Below are 22,186 nucleotides of genomic sequence, written 5' to 3' on the forward strand. Positions count from 1 at the left end.
AAGTAAGTGTATATAAGGGAGCATTTCCAAAAAATGGAAAGAGGTAGGCAGGGTGCTACTGCGTTTGATTTATTATGTGAGCAATATCTTAGCAAATAGAAAAGATAAGACCTTCTTATTTGATATTCTAGCTTGACAATGTATCTGTAATTTGAGTTTCTAATTCGTATGAAACTATAGACTTAGTATTTTGACTTCACAAACATCTAATTTGAACCAGTGCTGCATTCAACATACCACATGACACACAGAAATCGATGTTTATATGGGTTTTTTTAATATTTACTTTTAAATTAACAAATTGAGTAATGTATAGTACTAAAATTTGAATTATAATCTATAGTTTGATACCAAATTTATTGACATAAATTCATGAAATAGTAGCTCAATAAAATTTTGAATTTTGAACGAGATGACATGGCCTTTCACCTATGGCCCGTCTCATAAGGGTTAAGTGTTTTATGAATAGTTCTAATGTGTATATTTATTCATGTATTTAAGTGTTAAGTGTTTTATGAATAGTTCTAATGTGTATATTTATACATGTATTTAAGTGTTAAGTGTTTTATGAATAGTTCTAATGTGTATATTTATACATGTATTTAAGTGTTTTATGAATAGTTCTAATGTGTATATTTATTCATGTATTTAAGTGTTAAGTGTTTTATGAATAGTTCTAATGTGTATATTTAGACATGTATTTAAGTGTTTTATGAATAGTTCTAATGTGTGTATTTATACATGTATTCACGTGTTTATGAATAGTTCAGGCATGTATGTTTGTTTTTAATGTGATGTATGTAGTTATTCTATAGCATTAGTTCTGTGACCAGATAAAGTACAACTGAATTCCCTATATATTAGAAAACAAAAATAATTGAATTCTTTGTAATTCTACTTATAAATCTGCATGTAATTCCAGGGTGTTGCAGTTGGGGAAAAATGGACTGCTGTTACCACAAACACTCGAATAGTTAGAATATTTACCATAGGTGGAATTCAACGAGAAATATTTTGTTTACCAGGCCCTCTTGTCTGCATGACTGGACTTGGTGTACAACTTCTACTTATTTATCACCAGGCGGCAGGTGTGTTAGCAGCTTTTTGAGAATCCACCTAAAAATGTGATTAAAAATTTTATCTTGTTTCTTGTACAGGTACTTAGCCTACACATATTCCTGTGTCATTCACCACAGTATGAGGAACCAAACTGAAAAAGTAGTATAAGTTACTCTCTAAATAAACCTCTAAATGTTTAATAAAAACCTAAGATTTGTATTTACAATCTTGTTACCTATTGTGAAAATTCCATAATATGATATATTCAATCAATATGTTATTTTTATTATGACATCAAGAGCTTTATCCTTTTTAATTTTGTATTGCTTTCTGTAACTATACATAGTCATGGTGTGCAATTTTTATTCAACTTGAACTTTGATTCAACTAAATACTTTGCACAAGTTTCTTTTTTCTTCTTTTTTTTTACAATCCAGAACAAGTTTTTTAAACTTAGCATCTAACAACTAGTGAAAATTACCAAAGTTTCAGTTTTAATTTTTTATAAGCTTACATGACCACATTCAGGAAATGCTCATTCCACATAGCACTTGTTAATTTTGAGATCCTAGATGTTAAAAATGATACTCTTATTTAGGTTAGTCACAAGGACACTGACTTGATGTTAGTTTTGGGTTCCTAGGTGTTAGAAACAATGCTCTTATTTATGCTAGTCATGAGAGCATTTGCTTGATGTTAGTTTTAAAATTCTAGGTGTTAGAAAAGCTACTTTTATCTAAGTTAGTAATAACACTGATGTTATCTTAGGTTGGGTTCACTGGATGTTAGAAGTAATACTTTTACTTAGGTGTGTCATGAGTGATCTGACTTGATGCTAATTTTGGGATCCTAGGTGTTAGAGACAATAATTTTATTTAGACCCGTCAATAGGGCTGTAACTTAACATTAGTGTTAGGCTCCTAGATGTTACAAATGCCACCTTTATTTAAGACAGTCATTCATACTATATTATTTACTGTAGGTATTCCTGGTGAGCAGTCACTGGCAATGATGATTTTTAAAGTTGAAGCCAAAACTCAGTCCCGTATACCAATTCAACCTGTCGCCCTTAGTCCTAAAGCAACAGTTGTATGGGCTGGGTAAGTGTCTAGACATCTGAGTTCATTTACTCTTGTTTTATTTTGTTTGCTTTCAGTTTTGTAAGGACTGTAGCCACATCTTGAACCTAATGACTCATGTAGACAAGAAACAACTTCCCACTTGATTATTGTAAACAAGACTGTAGCCACATCTTCAACCTAATGACTCATGTAGACAAGAAACAACTTCCCACTTGATTATTGTTAACAAGACTGTAGCCACATCTTCAACCTAATGACTCATGTAGACAAGAAACAACTTCCCACTTGATTATTGTAAACAAGACTGTAGCCACATCTTGAACCTAATGACTCATGTAGACAAGAAACAACTTCCCACTTGATTATTGTAAACAAAATGTTTCTTTTTTTTATTTGGCATTGCCTTTAATTTTATCCCAAACTAGTATGAAATAGTTTCTCAAAAATGTTTTCAATTCATTGACCCAAGCATGGATGCAAAGCATATATCTATAAATGTGTGCACATATATGAGAGAGAGAGTTGAACATGGATAGAGTAGTTTGACAATCAGGTACAAGTTTTTTCAACAAACATTTACTTTGATGTTTTATTCTGTGATATCTTTGTTCTATGCAGTATATTTCACACACATTTATGTTAGTTGCATATTTTATTTGTAGCTTCACAGATGAAGGGACACCTTGTACAGTTGACTCATCTGGTGTGGTTAGGTTGTTGAGTCTACAGAACATGTGGGTTCCGGTAGCAAACACCAAGTCACATGTGAGTTACTGTAGTATCTTTAGACGAAAAAATGTATGTGTTCTTGTACTGAAAATAAACACTTATGAATGTATTTTTTTGAGCAAAAATCACCTGAATTTTCAGCTACCATATGGGTCAGAGATAAGTTTATGGACTCGCAGTACTGGAGTCTGAGGGTCAATTCCCTAGGGTAAACATGACAGGTGGCCCCCAGTTACTTTGCTATAACAAAACAACTTATTTTACCAGTCTTTAACTGACCTATGAAAAACGAAATGGAGGCCACTTTGGGATAAACTGCCTTTGATTGGTTTTTCTGCTTGGGCTTTTTCCTGGTTTGTTTTGAGCCTGCAACTTAATTGATGGCTGAAAAGTCTGGGAGCAAATTTTTTTTTTTTTTCTTCCATGACCGGAAATTGTTGTTCATGCTGAAGGTTTACTTCTTAGTTATGTGAAAGGACAGTTAGGTCTTATCCAAAATGTTGTTGGAACTTTGTGATTTCGCCTACCATCGCCAGGTAGCAGCATTTTTCTGGCTCTCAAATAATATCTGCTCCTTGAATTTCGGGGTTCTAAGGCAGAGCTTGTAGTTCACCTATATATGTCAATGTCCTCTGATGGGACAAAGTAAGTCTATGAACTTACAATTTAACTTGAGGATGAGATGGATCCATTGTTAGCATGCATGTTGGTTCAATTTTTGGCTTCTACCTTCCTCTCGTTGTTGTTGGAGTCTCAAATTTCATTAGATCCTACAGGGAAGTCATACTTCCACCCTTATTCGTGAGTATCGATCCCCGACATCAGTTCCTCGGTACATTGGTACTCAGAACAAATTCTGTTCTATATCTAAGGTTTCCACTTCTTAGATGGATCACCAGCAGTGTTGGTGATTATTGTATACCTTTAAGAGCTGTGGAGGTTCAGTTCCAAGAATTTCTGGAAATGTGGTAAGCTTCACCATTGGTCCAGAAGCTCTGCAGGTTCTTGGGTCACAATTGGTCATTCATTTCACATCTTCCTCATTATTATCCACCCAACCTATAGAATTTCCATCCTCTGCAGTTTATCAGGATTTGTAACTTAGTTTTAGAGTTATCTTGGTCTGGTTGGTATGGGGATAGTGAGAGTCGGGCTATTTCTTCAGAGTTTTTATTCCTATTCATTGTTTGGCCTATAAAGACAGGACATTGGTGTCTAGTCATCAATCTTCCTTGTCTATATCAATTACTAGATTCTCCAAGGTTCACAAGTTAATGATTCCTCAGTTTGTGTTGATTTTTTTTGGGGATTGCAGATGCCCAACTTGGTTGTAGTCAGCTCCTATCTGCACTTTGCCTTAGCAGTGAAGTCTCACTACTGTCATCATTTGTGGTGCAGAAGGGTCAGGTAATGCAGTTCCGGGTTTTTTCATTTGGTCTCACATAGGCTTAACATGGTTTCTGCTGTATCAACATCTCGTCAATTGTTAGACCATTACATCCTGCTTCTACTTTCAGATACAACCCAGGCAGACTTCTCAATCGGGACTGTGACATCTAATCTCACTCCAGTTCAATATGTCTTCAGTCTGGGTATTTTTTATTTTTCATCTCGTATTTCAGTCAGGCTCAGCAGTCTCCCATCCTGCTCAATGTTATAGAATAGGTCATCACAATCTTATTCACCTTTCCTTCTCCCACTGCACAGATGTTCCTTTCTCTTCTGGGAATGTGGGTATCACTCGAATCTCTCATTCCTTTGGGATGAGAATGCAAGCAATTATTAGTCTTTAAACAACCAGTGATCATACACATTTATTTCATGGTTTCCCCAGTTTTCTTAGTCTAAATCATTCTTTGATCTTGAGGGGTTAAGTTGGGATGCTATTGCAAATTGGGTTCCTCTACTGCTTCCTTGTCCAGAATTCCATTCTCTTCACGAATGCCTTGTTTCAGGGATGGGGTACCTATACCACCAGTCAGGAATTCCAGAGTATGCACAGATGACAAGGATTCCCTACACAATGTTTTCATCTTTTTTGCTCTTCAACAGGCAAGGTCTCATGGTCTTGGCTTCTTAAGAGGTAAATTGTCAGGCTTCACTCAACTATTCCATGATGGTGTCTTATGTTTCTCATCAAGGAGTCATGTGGTCTAGGGTTCCTTGTTTTCGAATTTTGGACCTCCTTTCTCCAGACTAGTCTTATTTTATCACCCTTCTAGCTTGCCATGTTTCACAGGTGATAACTATGGTAGCAGGTCCACTGTCTCCAAACAGATTCTCACAACAGAATAGATGTTGCATCGCAAGGTTAAATTGGATTGCGGCTCTAATTGGCAGGTTAACCTCTCATTCGATCACTCATCTTCATCTTTGGGCCTTGGCAGTAGATGCTTTCCATCTGGACAGGACAGGATTACCACTTTCTCCATATCATAAATTAGCCAGGGTACAAAATATGATTTGTTCCAACACATTGTCATATTCTGTTTATCACACCAGATTGGTGGCTACACCAGGGTTTATGCTTCTGCAGTCCCTTCTGGTGTGTCCAACTCTTCCACTTCTTTTTAGGATCTCTCTATGGACACAACCATGATCAGATATGGTGCATCCGGCTATCCAGAACCTCAAGCATCTGGCATAGAGGTTATGCTATATTTCACAAGGCATTGGGGTTTAATTTCTAAGGTTGACCTGTATCTGACTCAGCTTCTGCTTAGTCAAAAAGTCACTTTTTTCAAAGGTAATGACTTGCATATTGGCAATGTTGTATTGAGAAGAGTTGAACCCTTTCCAATCAGTGGTGTCAATCATAACTCGTTTTTTGACTTGGCTCTTTAACAGATGTTTTTTTCATCTTCTACAATTGCTATTGTTTATGGCGGCCTTATCGACCACTGTTCAATTACCTCAACTACATACTTTTGAGTCTCCAATACTCTGAAGATTCCTCACATTGTTTTGGGTAATTGTTCCCAAATGACCAGTCCATTTACCTAACAAGTAGATTCAGGTTACATGTTCTCACTACACCTGTTTGTGACCTGACTCTTATATGCTATGCCATGTATCCCCTTTACCTGCAGGTTACTTTTTGTGGCTGCTAACCTCTGGACATCACCAGTCTGAGTGATTTGCACTGTTTGTCCACATACCACTTTCTCATTTGCTTTACATCCTCAGACCAGTTCTTCTTATCCAACACTCAGACAGGAGAGGAGTTAAATCCTTTTATCTGATTCATTGGCTCACTCTTTCTCTCTATGTTCAATCAGTTTTCAATCTTGGTCATATTCAGTGAGGGTCTTGAATGTTTTGTTGCCTGCACTTCCACCTTTAATCTGGACTGTCTTTGAAGGTGTGGTATCTTCTGTGAGTCACATCTTATCAAATCTCTCTTTTCTATGTCCTTAGCAGCCGAGTTGAATTGCCCACTGGAGATTGCTATGTAGACCTCCCCAATATCTTTATCTCACTTTATTTGCCTGATCCTGCAGTCTCTTCACCTGACGGTTTTATACCTACCCCCTGTAGCTATCTTAACTATTTCTGTTAGATTATCCAGAGGGGTGAGTATTTTTATTTCTACCTTTCAGGGTCCCTTACCTTGTTTTCACAGGATCCCACTTTGTGGCAGGTGTTGCCCAGACAGGTGTGCTTTTATCCATCCAATTCTGCACTAGCAACCAATTTAATTATACTTACTACTGGTTGCAACAGGCTCTGTAAAAATGAGGTGTTCCATAAGACCTTCTAGGAGTCACCAGTGCTATTGCCATTTTATGCTAGATCACCACTTATGGACTATCATGAGTAGAGCTATAGGGAATCCTGTCTGTCCCTACCAATCATCACATAGGATAAATCGAGGTGGGTTTGTTTTTAAAAATTTAGAGAACTTGTTTCACCTATTGCACTGTTCCTCAGGCCCCAATGAGCATTAACCCCTCACAGTTTTTACTAGTGGAGCTAGGGAGTCCTTACCACACCCAGTTTCCAGTCACTGAGTTGGTGGACAGAGGCTTTTTCTCCTGTGTTTGAGTGATTTCCTCTACTCTCGGAGAAGAGGGCAATGTTGGGGGGTCCCCTACCTGGGTCCCTGGATGTTTTTTCCAGATATTGGTAGGAGTGGCACCAGCCTATGTGAAAGCCTATTTGTAATACTGTTTTGGGTTTGCTGCTTGGCTATTTAGTTGGGATGTACATGGCCCTTCTTTTGATCAATATTGGTTTTATATATTGTTCATGGAACGAGGTCCACTATCTCCTCGTAATTCTGAATGTGGAGTGATTCCATCCTGGGTCCTTAGTTGAGCACAGTGTTCCACGTCCTCTCCATAATTTGGGGCAAGTGGAAGGCTCCTTTTTTGTCTGCTTAAGACCCATTAGTTCCTACCCCATGTTGTGGAACCTTGGCTATCTGGTTGGGGCTGGCCTGTAGTGATGATTACTCATGTACTATTCCACCCTTGATACAGGAACTAAGTTCAATGTGAAGAGCATTCCTGTTCTGGATGTAGTGCCTTTTCTCCCACTCGGGTACCATGCTTATCTTGGTACACTCTTGATCTGTGCAGACACTTTCTGTATGGATAATGCACTCACCGGCCCCTCCACCATCTCAATGTGGAATTCTAGCTATAAGTAGCAGCAGAGATAAGTAAGTTTTGGAAGTTAACATTTTCCTAAGTTGAAAATGTATTTCCAATAATACTTACCTCCACTGACACTCTTCCGTTCTTGCTCCCCACTCAGAGCCAGTGTTAGAGACTGGAATGATATCATTCTCGAAGTGATAGAATTGTCTGAATGAGGTCCTTATATACAGTACCAGGATAGAGGGTGCACTGACATAGGTGGAGAGTATCACAAGACATATTGCTAAGGGCAATTGAGTGGGGTATAAAAGACTGGAGGAAGTGAGAAAAAATCAGACCAATGCTTAGATGGGCAAAGTTGAAACCCTGGCTGTCGCGTAATAGCTACAAGTGTCAGCGGAGGTAAGTATTATTGGAAATACATTTTCAATTTAGAGAAATGTTAACTTTAAAACCCAAACAATGTTTTGTCTGCCCAATTTTGAACTCCAGAGCAATTTTTTTTACATTTGTGAGTGATTTTAAGGCCTTTGGCAAAATGTAGTTTCTACTCCAAATTTAAACCTACCTGTTTTCGCTTTAGGTCATTTCTGTATACCGTCCAAGTATATTAGTACAGTACATTCTAGAATGAAGCATGCATGGTTTATTATGTGTGTGTATGGTGTACATGCACATAATGTATACATTGGCAGTACAACATGAATAAATCTCACAGGAATGACTGCAGATAGTTAAAATCACAGGTCAACAGAGCATGTGTAAATGAGGTTCTAATGTATATATTTTGTATGTAAGTTTGCTTTTTTAAACTCCAGTGTTCTTATTTTCAAGTTTATTTTTAGACAAAAGGGAAATCAGACCACTTCTTCGTTGTTGGGATGAGTGAAATTCAACAGCAGATAAGGTAAGAAGCATTATCTTTTAGTTTTATTAAAAAATGTTATTACTGTTGTCTATATTCACCAGATGTTTTTGATGCTCTTTTCATTGATATATGATTTTTGTTTATGCAAGTTACCCTCTTTTTCTTACACAACAAAAAACTCACTACAGTTTTGCATTAAGCTTAAGACCTAATATAACAAATTGAGTTTAATCCTGGCAGTGAGTGCAGAACACGTACCCCATTGCACATTATGTGCTTAAACAATACAGTTATGATATTTTGATGATAGATGTGGCCTAGAGGCTGTGAATTTGAAATTCTTGTTTTAAAACTTATTACTGTTCTATACTTTGGGGCTGTTATCATTCTGTAAGAGTGGTGATCATATTCAACACACCAGTTCAAGTTAGGAACAGCTATGTGCAGTTTCCCTAAAATTCTATGTAGAAAAATACGTGAATAATTGCATATGATCATGAAGTTTTTGTTTATGTTCATTGGTCAAAACTTAACAATGGTCTTAATTATTTTACTTCTGTCAGTCCTGTTTAATGTTACAGAGATATATGCATTTCTGTACTTAACAAAAGTTTATAGTTCAATTGTTCTTTAACATTGAGTTGAATTTAAAGCACATTTTATGAGCACCATTTATCTATAAAACATAAGTAGTGATTCAGTATTATTCTTAACTTTTTTCAATGCAAACTGGAATTTATTATGAAACATTTCTATCAATTTTTGATTAAATGTAGGTGTTCCAGTTTAGTTTCAACTGATTATAGTGAACTTGTACGACATTAATACCTTGTGACAAAGCTGTAACAGTGAAATATTGAACTGATAAAGATAAATTCTGGAACACAAGTATTCCCAAATTAAACGTGGTCAGACTGAATACACTTGTCTCAGAAGGTCACATTTGGTAAAAATGATACCCAGTATTAAGATAGAGATCCTGTCCCATTTTGGTCAGTCAAGATATTATACTACCACTTAAACAGGATCCTGCCTCATTCTGGTCTGTTGAAAAATGATGTTATAACTAATTCTGTCTTATTCAAGTCAGTATGGAAGTGATGTTATGAAGAATCCTGCCCCATTTTGTCATTCAGGAAAGTATATTAAGGGGTGGTGCTCTATTCTTCTGTCACTGCAGTTGCAAACTCCCTGATGTACACAAAGTCCATCATTTCTGTGGATTTTTATTCAGACTTCTCCATTAACATCCTGGTATTATTTGGTTTCATAGGTCTAATGTAGTAATGCCCATGAAAGATTTTGCATCTGGATACTAAATATAGCATTGAACAGCAAATCCATCCTTGAGAGTGCACCAAGATGTGTACATCCATTCTTATTGGTGCCTCCCCCACATAATTAAGCTGTCATTGGAATGACATCCAACTGAGCATATTGCTCATCACTAATTCTGCACACTGTTCAATCATTTGTTGAATCTTGAACTCATCTGTGAAGAGTACATATCTTTTTCTTTGCTGTCATCACTAATATCCTATGTGATCAACTTAAAGTCTAACTACTAGTTATTTGCTTTTTTTTTATTCTTCATATTATTAGATACTAATTAGTTGACATCTTACATTTTGGCTACTAATCAGCTGCTGTCTTCAGGGGAGTCTTGAGAAGAACTGTTTGTTGTGGCGAGAGCAAAATCTTGTAATTAAGTACCCAGTATGGCAGTCTTACAGTTTTGGTGACCTCAAAAAGCCCACATAAGCTGAATTATTAATCACAGAAGTAAAGCAGGTCTTCTTAACCATGTTCTAGACTTAGTTTATTTCATTACAAATAATTATTGCAGTTAGTGCTTTTAAATCCATATTGATTCCATTGTCAGCAGACTTCTGATTTCAAGTGGCCATGTTGTACACCTGGCAGTCATTATGAGGCTTAGATGAAGTTAACATTTTCACTTGTGTATATACTGTACATTACAATTCAAATCTTGCATGTTTTGCAATATTGTATTATATCTTTAATTTTTTTGTTTAAAACTAAAAGAAAATATCTCTTCTCGTATTTTAATAGCTAAACACATTATTTTTGGTTTTTATAGATGTATTCCTTGTAAAGGCTCCCGTTATCCCCCTACCTTACCTCGACCAGCTGTTACCGTGCTACCCTTACATTTACCCACATGTGACATGTCTTCTAATAAAGGAAAGCTAGAGGTGAGGGTTTTGTAATAACCTTTAAACATAAAACAGTTGAATATATGACTTGGCATGGTTTGCTGAATCTTGAGCTTCTACAAGTGTAAAAAGGAGTGTAAAATAGTCAATAAAAAAAAACATATTTCATGTCTGTAAAAAAATACCCCTATAAATTCAAATATTAAGTTAATTTGTTTTTAAAAACTGAATTATTATCTGTGGGCATAAAAGATACCAAGGCTTAGACAACAAAGTACATAAATTACGCCAACATTTTAAGCAGCATCTGATTCATCTATTTTATTGCATAATGAAGTTAAGTAACATTTGATTTGTTTATTTTATTACATTAAGACATTAAGGAGTATCTGATTTGTCTATGTTATTACACCAAGGTGTCAATCGGCATCTAATTTTATTTTATTACATCAAGATATTAATCAGAATCTGATTATTTTATTACATCAAGATGTTAAGAGCACCTCATTTCTTTATTTTATTACATCAAGATGTTAAGCAGCATCTCATTTGTTTATTTATTACATTGAGACATTAACCCTATCACCTTGGGCATCCTTTACTGTGTATGTTGCGAGGTTTTAATGACTTACATTCAAAATTTAATTAAGCTACTTTTTGTTTGTTATACCAATTAGTATAGAATAAAATCATAGCTAATAATCCATATTTTAATAGTATATATGTTTTAAGTTCTTAATTTTATAAGGCAATATTTTGAAAAATCCTGAATTTCCCCTAGTGTGAGAAATGTGAAATATTTTCTCTAGGCATCCTCTCTTCTTTATTTTATTCACCACCCCTCCAATAAGTACAAAATTTAAAATAAATTACTCAATATAAAATTGTCATTGCACAGAGAAATCATAATTTTTATAGCCTTCAATCTTGTTTGGTTACAGAGCCATCAAAAAGAAAATCAGACCTCTCTTGCCACACCCACCTGTCACATTTTTTTCTTTCAGAATTTGTTAGTATTTCTATCTTGCTCTTAATACTATATTATGTATAACCAATAGAAAGCCAAGGTTTTTATTTATCGAATGATGTATTATATTACCTTGTTTTCTGAACAGAGAATTGTCATTTTCTCTGTTGTTGCGAGCTTCATTCCCACAGGAAAGATAAGGACTAGTGTGGATAAATTTGTAATGACTCTTTTTGCATAGTTAGAAAGCCAGAAAAATTGTTATAGTTAGGGGAAATTGTCTGCTTTTTGCATATTATTATTTTATGTTCTTTGGTGCATAATATATTTAAATAAAAATTATTTAGTGCACTACTACTGATAGTATAAAAATGTAAGGTTAAGTGTTATCGACAGTCGACAGCCAAAAAAAAGGAAGACATGGGTAAGTGCTTTATTTCTTGTTTTTTATGTTTATTCTTTATCTATTATCATAAAAGTAACTAAAATGTCAAAATTTGGATCTCTTTAGGTTAGTTAAAATTAGATTAGGTAAAATAAATAATAATGATATAATAAAAATGTTTCATGAGACACGCATGCAAGCAGCTTGGAGTAGCTCATGGGTAATGTATTTCGATAGCATAACGTGAACTCCATGTTCCCCAACTGATTTACAACTTATAATGGTATGAATAGTAATAGTCAGACATGGATCAAAGGGAAATCAAATTTAAGTATAAATAGATGTATACTGTTATGAGTTTAAAGCTACAAATGTAGTTTCATATTACAATTTAAAGTCATTCTTGATAGAAGAAAGAGTAATTTAGATTTATTTTGATTTTTTTTTGGTGGTTACGAGGTCGGTCAAATTGACCAGCCTTGTATTGTGTTAGGGTAGAGAAAATAGCAGATAAAATATAAAGTTTTACTGAAAATAAACATTTGAAATGTATTTAGGAGGTTCTAGTGATTATGCAAATGAAATTTGAGATTTTTGAGATGAGAAAGGTATTTTTAATCTTAACATGAAAATTGCTTTGCATGCAGACTAGTAAAAAATAATAAAATTTGTTCACGGAAAAATCTTTTTTTAGTTTATTAAAAATACTTCACTAAAAAATTAATTTTTTGCATGTGAAAGACTTAACGTTTACTGAAAGTCTGCCAAATTGTGAAGATATACATACTATATTAAAAGTTGGTAGTAGCAAAACTATGGACTTTAAATGAGTACAAAGAGGTCGCATGGTCAGTCAAATCGACCAAGCCTGTAATATGAGAGTTATGCAGCATCTGATTTGTTTTATTACATCAAAAATTAAGCAGCATCTGATTTGTTTCTTTTATTACACAAATATATCAAACAGAATCCAATTTGTTTATTTTATTATGTGAAGGCATTAAACAGCAGCTGATTTGTATATTTTACTACAAGATGTTAAGCAGCATTTTATGTCTAATTTATTACACCAAGACATTAAGCATCATCGGGTTTATCTATTTTATTACACCAAGATTTTAAGCAGCATCTAACTTGTTTATTACATCTAGAGATTAAGTACTTACCCTCATTACACTAACATTACTACCTACCCTCATTGCTCTAAATTTATCACCTACCCTCATTCCACTAACTGTACTACCTACCATCATTGCACTAACTGTGCTACCTACCATCATTGCACTAACTGTGCTACCTACCATCATTCCACTAACTTTACTACCTACCATCATTGCACCAACTTTAATACTTACCATCATTATATTAGCTATATTACCTACCCCTCATTGCACTAACTTTGCTGCTACCCTCTTTACACTAACTTACTAATACTCTTTTAATACTAACTTTACTACCTAGTTAAAAGTGTTAATGTTGTCAGAAGTGCAAAGTAGAAAAATATTTGAAGAGCTTTTCAAAAGGGTACCCTTATTTCTTATTATAATTTTTATATATATCCCAAATTTAATTACATCAGTTGAATGCACTGTCCAGACACTTATATGCTTTGTTTTAATTTCTTACTACTTTACTTGTATTTTTTTTTTTTTTTACAGTAGCACCCTACAAAATCTAAGAGTTATTGTCAGATTCAGCATTCAAACACCAATCACAGAGAATAGAAAAAGCATTATTACAGAAAAAGAAGGTTTATACAATGCCTTATTACAGTGGAACAAAGATTGCACAAAGCCTTATTATGGGAATTATTTAAATAATTATTTAAAAGTTAGAATAAAGAGTTGAACAACATGCTTTTTCTGTTTATTAACTTAACAACGAACTGGTAATTATACATTGATTGTTTTATTTAGTAACTGATTAGCTTAAAAAGGTCCTGGAGAAGTGGTGGTATTTTCTCAGTCCAAAAACTATTGTTGGCAGTGCAGTGACTAAGTGATGGAATATTTGTCCTTGTCCTCTACATATTTGAAATGGTCTCTCATTTGATATTTACCAAAATAAATATTTAGTCTTAAATAATGATACCATGATATCAGCATTTATAAGCTGAACATAAAATTATTTTACCTTTGTTAACATTATGTATTCAGATAGGGTTTTGTTTATTTTCAGACTATTTCTTTTTAATGTTGTAATGGTTTTTTACATATTCAGGAAGAATGCTGTCGACTAGCTCTTTTATCCAAGCTGTTGACAGGATTATCAAAGGATGGGTTTGATGTAGACAAAGAACTTGAAGATGCTGGCAGAAAAAGAATAGATGTGTTATTGAGAATGTTTGCTGTATGTTTCTTTGCTGTTTATTATTAAAATATAGATAAAACTAGATCTCAACTTTAAGAAAAGTTCATATCACTGTGATTCTAAATATTTTAGTTTTTGTTGTCAGTATACTACATTATATGCTTTTATATTTTACTTAATTCTTGATCTCCTTGAAGAATACTTAAAATTTTTACTAATAATCTTTAAGCAGTAGTCTTTTTGTTCTCACTTTTAGTTTATAAAAGTTAGGGTTCTATCCCTGTGGTAGTCACAGCACAGATAATCAATTGGGCAGATGTACACTTCAAAAAAAACAGTAGGTTTCATGGTCTTCAAAGATTGCATTCAGTGGTTCCATATATTACAAATACAAATCACAAACAGACAGATCACATGTGCTTGCCCACATGCATGTGCACATCTTTTTAATAAGGAAAGCTAGCAAAAAACCGCAGACAGACACGCTCTTTTATTATACATGTATAGCTGTCAAAAATGATGAGGTAAGTACTACCACCCCATAGTATACCCTGCAGTATAACAAATAGATTAAGAATTTCTAATATATATAAAAGTCGGTGTGTTCTGGTTACAATGCATTCTAACAATGGCTTTTATGTCATGTTGCTTAGTGACAAAAGAATAACCTAATATTATTATTATGTACTGAAAGTGTAAAATAAAATGTATAAACAACAAACTGGAAAAATATTTAATGATTTCTTAATTTAGAGTCTGTTGTTTAAAGAGGTTTGTTTTTTATTAAAAACGTTGGTGAATAACAGAAAATACCTTAATTCAGAAGTGATTTAAGTTTAAAATTGGATCAATATTTTTATTTTAATGATAGATTTTATGCACTTGTCTCTAGGCTAGGTTATCTCACATTATGTCTTTACTTTAGGTTTATTTATTAATTTGTTTAAATCATACAAACATTCACTATACTTACAAGTTTTCACGGCCCCTTTGCACCCCTCTCACTAAAATCATAATGTATGCCAAAATTGAATCAGAAAGGCTGTGATTTATTTGCATAAACCAAAATAATCTATGAGTTGAAGACTATGTCCACCTGTGGGTTGATAAAATAGGTTCAGAATACATACACTGACATAGTCATCTAGAAGATATCAACCTAATAACCTGAGCTAAGTTGAGTACTTTTGGTAGTGTTTTATATTTGTTACAGTAGCTTGTTAAATCAAGTTTTGGCTAGTGTAACCAGTGAAGGCACAGTGGATGTTTGATATCTGTTAAAGTAATTTTTTTAACCAAGGCATGATAGTGTAGCCATAGAAGTGACTGCTGTGGGTTATATTTATTATAGTTTTTAGAGAAAAATTTAATGTATCTTACAATTTTGCTGTAATCTGACTAACTTTAAAAGTTGTTTTTAATGTTATCAGCTTGTTGTTGTTATTTTTTGTTTTATTTTATCAAAGTAGTGAAGTGATAGCTTATTACTTTTAGTTTGGTGTCTTAGTATCATTTATTGTTAATGTTGTAAGCTCTTTTAAGAATGGTGTATGACTTTCAGGGTTTGATATTTTTGTGTTGAATAATACGCCTATTTCAATAGTTTCAAACTCCATGCTAGATCTTGGAATTAACTTATGTAAGTCCATGTGATTGTGTAGAATTCTAAATCTGTCATAGGTTATATTTTAAACTTGATATAAAAGTACTTTTAATATATTTAAAAAGTGTTCTTGCCTTGACTTAACCTTCTAGCTTGCTACTCGTTCTGATCAAGAATACCGAGCTGTGGAAATTGCACAATTGATGCCAACACAACATGCAGTAAAAGGAGCCATTAGCTATGCATCACAGAGCCACCACATGATGTTGGCTCAACGATTAGGGGAAATTGCTCAAAAAAAGCTGGAAGAAGAATCATTGGTCAACAAAGAAGAAAGTGATTCTGAAGAAGGAATAGATGAAAACAGTGAGATGAATAGAAGAGATGGAAACATTTCTTTTGTGTGGGTAAACTTACTGTCTTATCACAAGTTTAATGGAAATTTTGCAGTTTTATAATGTAAACTACTTGTATGCTCTACCTTCAGGTTTTTTTATTATTATTAAGTTCATATTTCACACACCTTTTCCTATGTAATTTAGTTGCCTGTTGAGTTTGTTTATGCGTGATTTTTAAACCAAAAGATGACCTCATTCGATCAATGCTGGAACAGAAACATTCATTAAACCAGCAGAATATCTCATTACAACACTGCTAAGAATACAAGAAACATTTGTTAAAACAACACACTATCTCATTAGGTTATTTTTAGAACCATAGAAACATTTGTTAAAACAGCAGACTACATCATTAAATCATTGCTAAGACTACAGAAACATTTGTTAAAACAGCAGACTACATCATTAAATCATTGCTAAGGCTACAGAAACATTTGTTAAAACAGCAGACTACCTCATTAGATCAGCCTAGGACTACAGAAATATTTGTTAAAACAATAGACTGCCTTATTATAAGCTGTAGACAGAATGGTTATATGAAATTAGAATTTTGTGTCACATTGGCAGCATTCACAATTGTTAGGATTAATTAACATTTTTTTAAACACAGAAGTTTACTCATTTTTTGTATTTATATGTAAATGTAATTTTCTTTGAAAAACAGTAAGATTCCTGAGGTATAAATGTTTTCTGTAGACCAAATGATGATGAAGTTCTTCAACCCAAACCAGTAGTGCTACGATCTCACCATTCTCTTGTAGAAGAAGCTGTTAGAGAAGATACTTCTGATGACAAAAGCAATACAGAAAACGGTAAGCTTGAATTTACATAATAAACTACAAAGAGTTGCATCACCAAGAAATTGTCAGGCAAGATTTATGCATTTGTAATGCACATCAAGTCAGAGCCTTCTCATATATTATCAGAAAAGAGTAAAATTTAGTGTTTTAGTTATTTTCATACTTATTAATATGAGAAATGAGCATTATTTTAAGTGTTATATCAAAAGTATTAAGATTCAAAGTGCTAAGATTTAATCATGTTAGTATTAAAAAGTGTTATGATTATATGAGCTTCTTATCAAAACATAAGTTTGCTCATTATGAGATTTTGTTACAGTGATAAAATGATTGTTGCACAGAAGTTTCTATTTCATTTTGTATTGTGCTAACGTACGAAATATTTATGAAAATCAACAATAAAGATAACAAAAGCCATCAGATATCATTTTTTTTCTATATCTTGTGACAATTAAAATTAGAGTTCTGGAGTTTTTCTACTTTTCAAGGATTATGGGGTTTTGTTACATAAATAATGCTTTGATTATCTAACTCATGTTTTTTATACACCATTTTCTTGTTTCAATGATACATTACTTAATAATCTTTATGCAACAAATGCCGGTTATAATGTGAAAAACTGTTTTACTAATCAGTAAATGAATGAATACTCCATTTAAAAATATTGTATATGGTTCAATGTATCATCTACCTGCTGAACCAAGAACCATGTTTTGTTTTTTTCGCTCATAATGTCAAGCACAAAACTTGTAATGATAACTGGAGATGGACTCTTTTTATGTACTCAATTTTTGGAAATTAATTTTTTGAGCTTTTAATATTCCACGTTTTCCTGGTACATCTCTTAAAAATAGTTTCTCTTTATGAAAAAATAACTTAGAATACAGATTTTATTTTCAATCACAAATATTAAGCCTTCTATGCTTTACCAGCTTTCATTTTTAAGATCATAACTTTGAAAGTTCAGTCTTCTTACTTATCTTTTCTGGTGTTCTTAGATATGCTACTTCAGAGCAAGACACAGAGGAAGCAACAGAAGTCATCACAGACAAGTGTTGGACATAAAAGAAATCCTTTTAAATTAGTGAGTGTATTTTGTAAGTCTTAATGTGACTGAAAATAATATCAAGGTAGGTTCTGTTTGGACCATATTTTTTCCAGAAATTGGAGTGTAATTAATATTATGTAAACTGCTTATTTGAATCCCTTTTTTGATTTTCCAAATTAAAGGTGGTTACTAAGGAGAAAAGGGGCAGTGTCGGCATTGATGGAATCTTGACTGATGGTGTTAAGCAGTTATCTTCCACTATAAAAGACAAAAATAATCTTGCTGATGGGAAAAAGAAAAAGGTATGTCAGTTAAATCAGCTTTTTATTCCTTTATTCATTAAATCAAGTTCATTGAACTCTACAGACTTATATTTCTCGGAATCTGACACATTTTCAGGATGCTTTGTGTTGATTGATTTTTTTGTTCATGAAATAAAGCCTCATCAGAACCAGGATTTCAAGGTATGAAATACAACCGTATCAGAGCCAAGATCTTAGGGCTGTCAGTCATGCAAACTTAAGCTATAATTTCCAGTAAGATTGGATGTGAATGTTATCAGTACATTACTTAAGAACCCATTACATCCTTACCAGTTTGAGATGTTGTTTCAAACATCCATGACCCATTTTTGAAAGGAATCATAAATTAATTCATCTGCATAAAATTAATTTGCCTGATGCTCTCAAAATGAAGTTACTTAGTGTTAAGTATTTGTTTCATGTGGAATGAAAACAAACATTAAAACAACATTTTTTAGCCACTAATTCACAATAGAATATATTTTAGAAATTTGGTTAAACCATTCAGCATGTTAAAATGAAACAACTTGTTTTTGTTTGAAGTTTATATTTTTCACATCTTATACACTTTGTCAAAGTAATAGTAATTTCTTGATAGACATTTTTTCTTCATTCTGTGAAATGTTATGAAAGACTCAATAGTGGGCTGGGTGTGGCCTGCTTAGTTAGCATGCTTGGACTGTGGATCTCCTGGTTAACAGTCAGTTATTGTGGGCTGGGTGTGGCCTGCTTGGACTGTGGATCTCCTGGTTAACTGTCAGTTAGTGCGGGCTACAGTCCAAGCATGCTAACTAAGCAGGCCACACCCGGATCTCCTGGTTAACAGTCAGTTATTGGATCCACAGTCCAAGCATGCTAACTAAGCAGGCCACACCCAGCCCAAATAACTGACTGTTAACCAGGAAGCCCACACAGTCCAAGCATGCTAACTAAGCAGGCCACACCCGAATCTCCATGTTAACAGTCAGTTATTGTAGAAAAGTTTTCCACACCATGGAACTGTAGGTTTTCTAAAAGGTAGACAATCAATTCCTACTATTTGATCAGCCAAGAATTGGCAGTGGGTTCTGTTGAATAGCTGCTTTCCTCCTAGTCTTCTCAGAATGAGAGATGTCTGTGCTCAGACATGTCATAAAGCTTCGCAAGATAAATCTTGAAAAAAAAAAGCAATTTTAAATATTTTTATTGCTTTTAAATTTGCAGACACAACAGCAGTTAACACTTTTGGGAAAAAACAAGCCAACTATGGAGTACCTCATGGAAAAAAGTGGAGCACCCCCAAAGAAGAAAACAGCTTTCCAGTTGTTCTTTGATAAGAACAAACCTTCTATTGCTGAGGAGAATCCTGAATTAGAAGAGTCCGATCTTGTTAAAGAAGCTGTTCTTAAATTTAAAGAGCTTCCTTCAGAAGATAAAGAGGTAGGTGAACATGTGGAGTTATTAGTAAACAAGTTTAGTATAATTTTGTTTTAAAAATAAACTGCTGATTGTTGAAGATTGAAACATCTTTATTTACACTTGGCTTATACAGCTATAAAACAGTGTAAACCTGTAACCTTTGGATTTTTTTTTATTTTTGGATCTTCATGATTTATGTTTCAAAGAGCTTTTTATTTACAAATATTGTTAGTTCAATAGGATTTGTAAGAATGTTAACTAAAGTCAAACCACAATACTATATTACAAAAATATGTTTTATTTTCTGTTCTCACAACTTTAGATGTGGAACCAGAAATCCTCATTGTTGGATACCTTGGAACAAGGTGAAAATGATGCAAATATTAAGAAACGGAAAAGAACTGAAAGAGAATGTGATGATGTGATTGAACCTCAGCAGACAAATCAAAACAAGAAACCCCTGTCTCACTCTACTGCATTGAAGCTGTCTCAATTTGCTTTTGATAAGGATTGTTCGTCTTAAAAAGTCATACAAAATCTGTGCGCTTGGATATGTATGTAACTTTAATCTTAAAGTCCTTGAAAATTACAGTAACTTTTAGTTGTTACACATTCTTAAATGTTTTTAAATTTAGAATGGAGAAAGTTAAAATATTTTAAATCTGGAACTGTGTCTAATTGCTGTCTGTTTAAGTAGTTTGGTAAGCATCACCAGACGTCAGATTTATGTTATTTTAATAAACAAAATATTTGAATAAATATTGTTGTGTAACTGAAACGTGGACACAGTACTGATCAAAACAGTTGTTGCTATTCATAAGATGATGTAATTGGTGGTGCTTTGAGTTTGGTTCATGACCCCAAATTACACAATGTTTTCATTGATTCTATTTATAAGTATGTAAATGTACCTATGAAAATATAAAAGTAACTTATGAGATAAGTGTCATGTATAAAAAGTGCAAATATATATGGATGGTATTTCCTTTTGTTGTCTGAGTCGATTGGCAGATCCAATTCAATAATAACATAAAGTGTGCCTTTTTTTGTAAGAAAGTAGATTATTTCACTATATAAAGCACTAAAAGCCACAACCAATGTCAACAAGTTGTGTTGCTGAGACTGCTAGGGAATGAAATCACGTTCTATAGTAGAAAGGTTTTGTTGTTTAGACTACTACGAGGTGGAACCACATTTAAGTGGTCATGTTGCTGAGACTAATACAAGATGGAGCCACATTCCAATGGCATGTTTCTTTAAGTCTTGGAAACCAACCAGAGTCTAACTAACTTATTGTAGAAAGGTGTAAGCTTGATATGGTTCTACTTAGTCAGGGAAAAACATCTGATCAAAATGTAAATATTTCTTTCAAATAATTCCTTTTTTAGTAAGATATGTTACAGTAGTTTCCATAAGTTTGATAGGGACAAATTGTTCATTTTGAATATTTGCACGAAGTACACAAAGAATACTTGTGCTAACAGTCATTAATTTGGAAGCAATAGACTGAAAGGAAGGTAGCTAGCCAACTCTGCAACTATTATAATGAATTGATAAGATCTAACAATCACTCTTATAACACACTCATGGGCTTAAAGAATGGATTGCAATTATGCGACAGGGGACCCAAACTTTGGACCCTCCAGAACAACAGAACTTGTATTCAGATAAAGAAATTAAGACAAAACAGGAAGTTAACCTTATAATTATGTAACGATGGGTCCATATTGACAGTTTTTTAAACTTTATGCACCAGATTACATGGGTGTCTATCATTTTGTTGTTTATAGGGCACCTAATAACATATCAATCACAAAAAAAAAAAATGTAAAAAAATACAATAACTACTTAATCCCACTAATTACTGCTAGGAACTGTGCATATTGAAATTATTTCCAAAATGAATGGATGAAGTAGTGAACAACAAGCTATTCATTTTTGGGGGCATTTAAAAGAAACAGCTTTAATAACCTTGTGCAACCTTCCATTAGTATATGTCTCATCAAATATATTTGGCATATCACATTAAAAGGGAATTTCTAAAACAAAGTAAGAAAGAAGGAGGCCTTAGGTGATTGTTGAAGGTGTGAAAAGATGTGACCAGTTATTCTACCCAGATGAATTATTAGGCACTTGACCACTATATAAAGGCATAGTGTATAGGATATGTGAACTAGGCTAAAGCAAAGTAGATGTACATCTTTAAAGGATACTGTCCAGTTGGTATGAACAGTCAATCTAAAGTTCGAGACGAAAAGCATCGTCGAAGGATTATAAGATTGTCAGATCAAATAAAGTGGGAACATCAACTCCTTCTTATGGAAGTCAAGAAGAATTTAACAGGTTAATTAGACAACTGTTCACTCAAAATGGATAAAGTAAACCACAGGTTAGTAGATGTTCCAACTGTAACTTAAAAGTACTTTTTCCTAGGAGCTGCAAACAATTCTTTAGAAAGT

At 33.6% G+C, this 22,186-nt stretch overlaps 1 protein-coding gene across 3 annotated transcripts in view; it reads left to right on the plus strand.

Annotated features, from left to right (window-relative positions):
• The window catches only part of LOC106463529 (WD repeat and HMG-box DNA-binding protein 1-like), a 57,005-nt gene extending 36,307 nt beyond the window's left edge, over nucleotides 1-20,698 (plus strand). For all 3 annotated transcript variants that reach the window (XM_022391053.1, XM_013923573.2, XM_022391052.1), the window contains exons 16-27: nucleotides 923-1,088; nucleotides 2,042-2,159; nucleotides 2,804-2,906; nucleotides 8,317-8,378; nucleotides 10,441-10,555; nucleotides 14,089-14,217; nucleotides 15,934-16,184; nucleotides 16,876-16,991; nucleotides 17,978-18,063; nucleotides 18,210-18,329; nucleotides 19,533-19,748; nucleotides 20,050-20,698. In XM_022391053.1, coding sequence (XP_022246761.1) covers nucleotides 923-1,088; nucleotides 2,042-2,159; nucleotides 2,804-2,906; nucleotides 8,317-8,378; nucleotides 10,441-10,555; nucleotides 14,089-14,217; nucleotides 15,934-16,184; nucleotides 16,876-16,991; nucleotides 17,978-18,063; nucleotides 18,210-18,329; nucleotides 19,533-19,748; nucleotides 20,050-20,250 — 1,683 coding nt within the window. In that variant the 3' untranslated portion in view covers nucleotides 20,251-20,698. The remainder of the gene's footprint in view (nucleotides 1-922; nucleotides 1,089-2,041; nucleotides 2,160-2,803; nucleotides 2,907-8,316; nucleotides 8,379-10,440; nucleotides 10,556-14,088; nucleotides 14,218-15,933; nucleotides 16,185-16,875; nucleotides 16,992-17,977; nucleotides 18,064-18,209; nucleotides 18,330-19,532; nucleotides 19,749-20,049) is intronic.
• Nucleotides 20,699-22,186: the final 1,488 nt, after the last annotated feature.

Source organism: Limulus polyphemus, unplaced genomic scaffold (assembly GCF_000517525.1).
Source record: "Limulus polyphemus unplaced genomic scaffold, Limulus_polyphemus-2.1.2 Scaffold1431, whole genome shotgun sequence".
NCBI classification, from domain to species: domain Eukaryota; kingdom Metazoa; phylum Arthropoda; class Merostomata; order Xiphosura; family Limulidae; genus Limulus; species Limulus polyphemus.